The 7,711-nt window shown below is 42.1% G+C and overlaps 1 protein-coding gene across 1 annotated transcript; it reads right to left on the bottom strand.

Annotated features, from left to right (window-relative positions):
- Positions 1–205: 205 nt before the first annotated feature.
- LOC141398389 (uncharacterized) lies at positions 206–1,614 on the bottom strand. Its single transcript, XM_073975675.1, has 2 exons — positions 986–1,614; positions 206–386 (listed from the first exon to the last, which is right to left on the bottom strand). Exons 1-2 carry the CDS (start codon positions 1,612–1,614, stop codon positions 206–208), a joined length of 810 nt encoding a protein of 269 aa, XP_073831776.1.
- Between the last annotated feature and the right edge of the window lie 6,097 nt (positions 1,615–7,711).

The following is a 7,711-nucleotide window of genomic DNA, read 5'->3' as shown; positions in this document are numbered from 1 at the left end:
GGCCGTCCCCAAGTACGACATTCACACTGTATCTCTGTTCTACATGCGTAACTGCATCAGTGTTAATGCTATCCAAGCCTAACAGATAGGCTCGTTGGTCTGTTCTACATGCGTAACTGCATCAGTGTGAATGCTATCCAAGCCTAACAGATAGGCTCGTTGGTCTAGAGGTTCCCGTTTATATTTTTGAACTTCTATCTCTATATCATGAAGACCATTCTTGACGTGACCTGGTGGGAGAAGTCTTTCCTTTAAGTCGTGACAGGGATGCCCACTGCGATAGCACCCACGCAGGTATTGCACCGACAACATCCTGTTGTGTTGATGCATCGGTAATACCTTCGTCTCCTCGTGATGGTGGTCCACTGGTGTCATGGGGAGGCACCCTATTGCAGTCCTCAGAGCAACATTCTGGCAGGTTTGAATATTATTTCACTGCGTAACGTTCAGCTACTTGAGGACCTTGTTCCTACTTCTTATCTTAGAGGAAATATCTGTTGTTGTTGTAGCAGGTTCTACAAGTACATGTAAATCCTTATTTTATTGATTCGGCTCTACCTCCAGCCCCAAGTTCAGAAAGGACACCATCTGAATAGGATTCGTCCAAAGAGAGAGTGGAGTTAAGTTAGTCGGGTTGGCTGGGCAGTTAAACAGGTGCTGCGTAGTATGCGGACCGGTGCCACATGCTGGGCAGATATTCCGCGTGCCATCAATCTTGGCCCAGTAAGAATTGAGGCGGCTGCACCAACTAGACCTAGGTTGTGCCAACACGACTCTCGTTTGTCTTGGCAGCTGTTTTTCTTTTGCTGCCATGGGTGGTGGATGATCGTCGAGGACGATATTCGCACTGTAGGCTGCCAGAGCCTCTGCAACCACATCAGTGTGAATGTCCCTTAAACCTGCCTGGTATGCACGTTGATCTAGAGATTCTATTTTATATCTTTGCACCTCTCTCTCCAGATCTCGATAATCCTCCCTAACTTGCCTGGGGGGTTCAGGCATATCCACCAGATGGTGATTTGGGTCGTCTTGCCTATAGCATCCAAGCAAATACTGCATCGTCAACATCCTGTTGTGTCGACGCACAGGAAGAATCTTGGTCTCCTCATGTAAATGGTCCACTGCAGACATGAGGTGACACCCTGTAGCTGTTCTCAGGGCAGCATTCTGCCAGATTTGTAGTTTATCCCATTGCGTATCACTTACGTTAGCAAACCACGCTGACGCCGCATAGCTTACCACAAACTTACCTATCGCGTTGCATGTGGTTAACAAGGTTTCTTTATCCGCACCCCAAGTGCTGCCGGCTAGCGACTTGTGTACCTTGTTCCTGTTTCTCAGCTTATCGCAGATAGCTGTAGTATGCTGGGACGACTTATACATGCTATCGAATGTGACCCCTAGGACGTTGGGGTAGTTTGTGGTCGGAATAATTGCACCGTCGACCTGCACATTCAGTGGGAGCTTCATTTGCGCCGTCCATGTGGTGAACAGTGTGGCTGTTGACTTAGTGGTGGATATTTTCATATTCCTCGCATGGAAAAACTCTATAAGATCAATGAGATAGGCATTTAGCCTGTCACAAACGTTACCGATATTGAGACCTGACGCCATGAGTGTACAATCATCCGCGTACTTAATTAACTCAATGCCATCGGGAGGGCGTGGAATTGCAGAGAGGTAGAGGTTAAACAGTTCCGGAGATATCACCCCTCCTTGGGGAACTCGCTGCTTCACTCTACGGGGTTTGGACTTCTTGTCTCTGAATTCCACATATGACTGGCGACCACACAAATAGTTGATGACCCAGCGTTTCAGACAAGGCCGGAGGGTGGTATTCTTGATATCCTCGAACAGCCTAGCATGGCTGACCGTATCAAATGCTTTGGTCAGATCCAATGGTACCATTACTGTTCTGTGAGACGGTTTGGTTGAGTCCTCCTCCAATATTTGTGGAAATGGCGTGCTGTGCTGTTGGGGTACTATGCTGCTTCCGTAATCCGTGTTGATGATCCGCAACTGGTTAACACGTTCTGATGCTGGGGAGGAGTAATGCCTCGAGTATCTTAGCTACTGGCGATAGAAGTGAAATCGGCCTGTATGACCCACCTCTACTGGCATCTTTGCCAGGTTTCAGCAGCGGGACCTCCCTGCCCATCTTCCAGGCATCGGGAACTATTAGAGTGGCTAGCGATAAGTTGAGGACCTGGCTTAAATACTCGACTCCTGGGTCATCCAGCTGTTTTAGCATCAACATAGAAATTCCGTCAGGTGCAAGCGCTTTGGATGACTTTGCGCCTAGGATAACATCTGCAACATCATCCATCGTAAATTGCGGCGGTTCTGCCTCAGCTGGAAAAGATCGCAAATGACCCAAAACACTTCTCTTCGCCCGGTCGCTATCGGGGTGCTCGATAAATTGTCGGCAGAAATAGCCAGCGCACCTCTTCGGATCTGTCACAGCCACATGACAGATGTCCGATCGTCTCTCCTACCATGGTTCGATAGCGCCTTAAACGTTGTCCACAACTTATTACAGCCGGCTCCAGTGTTGCAGCACTTCAGATGTTCTAGCCACTTTTTCCGCTTGTGTTCACCGACTAATCTATTGACTTCCATTGTCAGTTCCCTGACTCTGGGGTCGTTAGGGTTCGTGCGGCGAAGCTCATCACGCTCATTAGCTAATCCGGTCGCCTCTGCTGGGAAATTGGGTCTTTTTTCAGGTAATAGACCAGCAGAAATAAAGCAAGCGGCTGCAGCAGTGATGATGTCTCGGAATTTCCTCTCTGCTCCCGAACATCAATCCCTCTGATGTTCGGGAGCATAGACGAAATTCCGAGACATCATCACTGCTGCAGTTCTCTGAAGCATAAGTGAACTCTCTGATACCTTGCCAATACGTTTTCCCATGATTAAAGAAAGTGCGGCGTTCAGAGGTTATGAAGTCTGGCGGTCTGTTTATGGTGATGAGGATTGGGAGATGGTCCGACCCAAGGGAAATGACGGGTTGCCATGTCACGTCATTCGTCAGACCGGGTGACACGATGGATATGTCAGACGAACTGTGGCAGTCTCCTCTAATCCTGGTGGGTGCGTCCTCGTTCGCAGTGCAGAATGTGGAGCTATCTATTTACTTAGCCAGATCTGTACCTCTCTGGTCATTCCCTAGAGCTGAATTCCATAACTCATGATGCCCATTGAAGTTCCCTAGGACCAGGCGGTTATCACCTCGCAACAGAGATCTGATGTTAGGCAAATAACGCGGGGAACAGCTATTCTATCTCGGCGGTTCCACACCTTAACGCTACCCCCATACACTCCAAGTATGGGTCCCTAGAGTCTAGCTCAGGCGAGATAGGTCTGTACTGGACAGACTGGTGCAGTAGGAATGCAAGCCCTCCACCCCCACATATCGTACGATCCTGGCGAAGAACGTTGTATACATCACAACTCCGAAGACTGCAGTTGTTGCTCAGCTTCGTTTCCTGGATCGCCGCGACCACAATATTTCTCCGACTCATAAAGTTCACGATCTCATTGATCTTGGTTCGAAGACCATCGCAGTTAAACTGCAGGAATGTCACATCCTCAGGAACTGGGGCAGCAATACGCGGTGTTAATGGCTGCGGCTAATACTGCTGTCGGGGAGATTGCGGGGGAGTTTCATAATCCGATGATGTTGACGATGAAGACTCACTGGGGTTTATGTTGGTGCAGCACGAAGCAATACTTGTTCGTGCAAATAGCTGTGGCTTGCTCGGACGACTTAAACATGCTATCGAACGTCACACCCAATATTTTAGAGTAGGTAGTGGTCGGACACAATCTACCAATATGTTCACTGGGAGCCTCATTTCAGCCGCCCAAATGGTGAACAGTGCGGCAGTGCATTTTTACGGCGAATATTTTCATATTCCCCAGATTGAAGAAGTGCACTGCAGATAGGACTCGACGCCAAGATCGTACAATCATCCGACTATCATTGATATTCCGTGTGGGCCAAACGCTTTGGATGTTATAAGGTTGAGTGGTAAGTTAACGCTGACGTGTTGTCAGGATGCGTAATTTACCATGTCTGGCGAGCTATGACAGTCTCATATTATCCTTGTAGGAGAATCTACCTTCCATGCAAAATGGTCGAGTTATCAATTTGCTCGTTGGAGTTATCAACGCTGTACCTCACTGGTCATTGCCTATGACGGAATGCATGAGATTCATGATGATCATTGAAGTCCAGACAGTTATATAATGCAGGGCACAGCTATTCATCGGCGGTATGTACACTAGGAATTTGACTGTTTTATAACCTCGTATCCCTGTATCATATTTTGATGAGTGTTTACATAAGCTTAGATAAAATGTTAATTATAAGGTCAGCCGATAAAAAAGAGCTCATGCACAAAAAGTTTTTAAAGTTTTCGTTTTTTTTTTTTTTAATTTTTAAGTCACTTTATGCACATATATAACTCAAAACATGAAGGTCATTTACTCATGTAACAGAAAATAATTTTTTGAGACAAAATTTTTCTTGATTTCATAGTATTTTTTTCAAAAAGAAATCAAAGTGGTTTAAGCGTGAACTTTTTTAATACTTTAATTATTTTTGGTTTTAATAGGCAAAAGTTCATTCACTCTCGCTACAGGAAATCTTTCTTGAGAAAAAAAAACGTCAAAAAGTCATAACCTTAATGTACACATTAAGCACCCCAATGACCCACACTTTAGCACATATGCCATGTACGAGTCACTAAAATCAAGCTCAAGAGAGATAGGTATGTAAGCTAAGCTTCCATCGCTTCTTATACGATCCTTCTGCAAATCGTCATGAGCTTTGTATCCTGGATCGCGGCGACCATTGTGTTTCCCCGAATACAATATACAATTAAATTGGAGGAACGATGCAATACGGGTGCGCTGAACATCAACATGGGGTCTAATAGACTGTATTGCTCGCTGTTGGGGAGACTGCGGTGCTCTCGTATTCCTACGATAACGATGAATGTTGGCGGCTAAGACCAGAGCAGCCTCGGAGGTGCACCTACTCCCTTCATCCATTACATCTCAACGATGTTGGCATGTGATGGATGCAAATACGGCAAATGAAACAGATCCATGGAGGGAGTTCTTGTCAATCCCGGAACTGGTCAAATGGTAAAAAGAAATACCCGAACACAAAAAAATAATTGTTGAGGTGACGGTCCCTAGTCGAAGATTCCTCCTCAAATGAAAAGAGTAAAGAGATATTAAATATAAAACTTGTCTTCTTGAGTGCTTTTGCTTAAATGTTTTTTCACAGTTCATAGTCTTACCAAATGAATAAACTAAACTAACAAGTAGGAAAGTATCATCCAGCTGTGCTGACGGAGATGTACCCTCAGCCTCTGGCCAAAAAATAGCAAACACAATAATAATAGCGTATATAAAATATGTTGATTTTGTATCACGAATTTGCTTCAATAAAATACGCGTAATCTGTGAGTACGTTTTTAGTAAGAATTCGAAATATTAAATTACATTAAACGAAGTTTTGAAGAAATTTCAGAAAAAGTTTCAGTATGGGTAGGATTTTGGTGCTTCTGGGCCATTATCTAAGGAGGTATGGACTTACTCCGATATGGCCCACGTTAAACTAAGTTTGGGCAAAATATTACAAAGTGCAAAATGTGTTTCGATTCGGTTCATCCGTTCGAGAGTTATCGTGCGGATCAGCTAGCCAGCTAAATCGGTTTTAAATTGTCTGAAAATAATTTCGTTCAAACATACTTGGCGTCTAAAACAATTATTTCGATGAGGCACATTTTTGGTCGTATCAAAGTGTATATACCCTCTATAGCCTAAAGGCTGAGGGTATAAAAATTGAATAAAATTAATTTTTTTTTTTTTTTTGATAAATGTAGAAAAAATCACTAGGTGCTGATTTTTTTTTTTTGTTTGCTAGACCCCTACTCCGAAACCCTGATCACAACAGCGTCTTTGTACCCTAATATCTGAAAATTTGTTAACCAACGAAAAATTCATGTAATGTTTTGTTATTCCACCTCAATATTAACCTCCTTATAATAATATAACTTACAAATAAACATGTATGAGTGAGTGAAAACTACTACAACTACATTCATATCAAAATGCGTTAAAAATCATAAGCATTGCAATAATGATAATCATAAGTAGGAAACATTACGTGAGTGATTTATAAAAAAATGTACTCGACTCGTCTCAACAATGGTGCTACAACGATATACGAGTACGTTGGGTATCACATTCACGCACAAACATAAAATGTTGCAAAAATCCATTAAGGAAACCGTAAAAGAATATGCTTCACATATACTCGAAAAAACACCCACACCCACATACAGTCAAAATTTATGAGTTCCACTTTCTACAGCAGCAGGTTATAAAACAAAGGAAACCTTCTTCAAAACTACATTGCAATTCTGTTTACTATTTGGCAAACATTTTTGTAACTAAATAATCAAAGGGAAATTAATTACACATTTTGGAAATCTCTCATAACCTCTTATGTTTTAGAATTAATATTTAATTAAAGGAAATCGTACTCACGTTATTTTGGTGATTAATTGGAAAGAATTAAAAAGAAATATATAATAACAATAATAAGAAAAATAATGAATAACTAAATACACATCCATTTCGATCCATTGAAATCGAATCCATAAAAACATTGTGGTACCTATACTGCTTTAACTTGGCAGTTCAATCTTTGCATAAAATTCTAAGACACTAATTTAATTTAATTCCTGAAGCCGAACCGAGAATTGGCTCCCAAGAGCTTACATTTTCCGCGTTACTCTTAACTTAACTTCTTAACTTGAGTTTTCTATCGAAGTATATTTGCCATCCTCTTCAGTTATTGTTATTGTAACAGCATATGATATGTTTGTAAGTTAATTTCAGCATAGTATGGAGGGTATATCAAGTTTGTCATTCCAATAATCATTTGCGACCAATAAAATATATGTGGGGATTTCTAAGTGAAATCGGACACTTTTTCAAAAAGTGGTTTTTGATTTCATCAATTTTTGCTGTGGTGATGTTGCTAATCAGCAAAACATTTTAGTTTTTTGACTAACCGTACCCGAGACAATGCGCCTTGAAAACAGGCCATATCCGCCTGTTTTAATATCTCTATCATCCAATCCGAGTGTCATTTTCCCATAGGCAGATGAAGCTCGGAGATAGTATATCATGTTGATTTTCGGTATTCTGAGGAATATAGCAATAATTTTTAACCGAACTACAATTTTATAGCTTTGCCGCAAGATTGAAAATAGTTTTAGGTACATTTTCTGACATAATTTTCGTATTTGTGGTATCCGTGATCCTAAAATTGTGGACAGGAAATAAAACTTATTATTCCATTTTAGTTCATATTTTATAGTGGGGGGTATAAAAAGTTCGGTCCGGTCGAATATTACGATTTTTCATTGTTCGGCTTAATCTGGCTATGGGTCTATCTCCAGTTCTAGAAATGAAGCTGCTTCGATAGGTTGTAACCGCAAATCTCCAGCATACTGGAGTTAGTTGATTGGGTTTGACAGGGCAGTTAAAAAGGTGCAGTGTGTCGTGTCTGTACCGCATGTTGGGCAGACGTTTTACACGATGTCATGGATCCTTGCACTATAGAAATTTAGACGGATGTACCATCCCAAGCGTAGTTAAGCCACAACTACTCTGTTTTTTCGTGACA

This window comes from Musca autumnalis, unplaced genomic scaffold (genome assembly GCF_047663935.1).
Source record: "Musca autumnalis isolate F117 unplaced genomic scaffold, ASM4766393v1 scaffold_3, whole genome shotgun sequence".
NCBI lineage: Eukaryota > Metazoa > Arthropoda > Insecta > Diptera > Muscidae > Musca > Musca autumnalis.
The sequence above is the reverse complement of the archived record's forward strand: the minus strand, read 5'-3'. Positions and strand labels throughout refer to the sequence as shown.

Coding starts and splice junctions, on each gene's coding strand:
- LOC141398389 (XM_073975675.1), bottom strand. CDS start 1,614: ATGGCGTCAGGTCTCAATATCGGTAACGTTTGTGACAGGCTAAATGCC. Junction 387..985: donor GATATGCCTGAACCCCCCAG/GCAAGTTAGGGA, acceptor GGACTGCAATAG/GGTGCCTCCCCATGACACCA.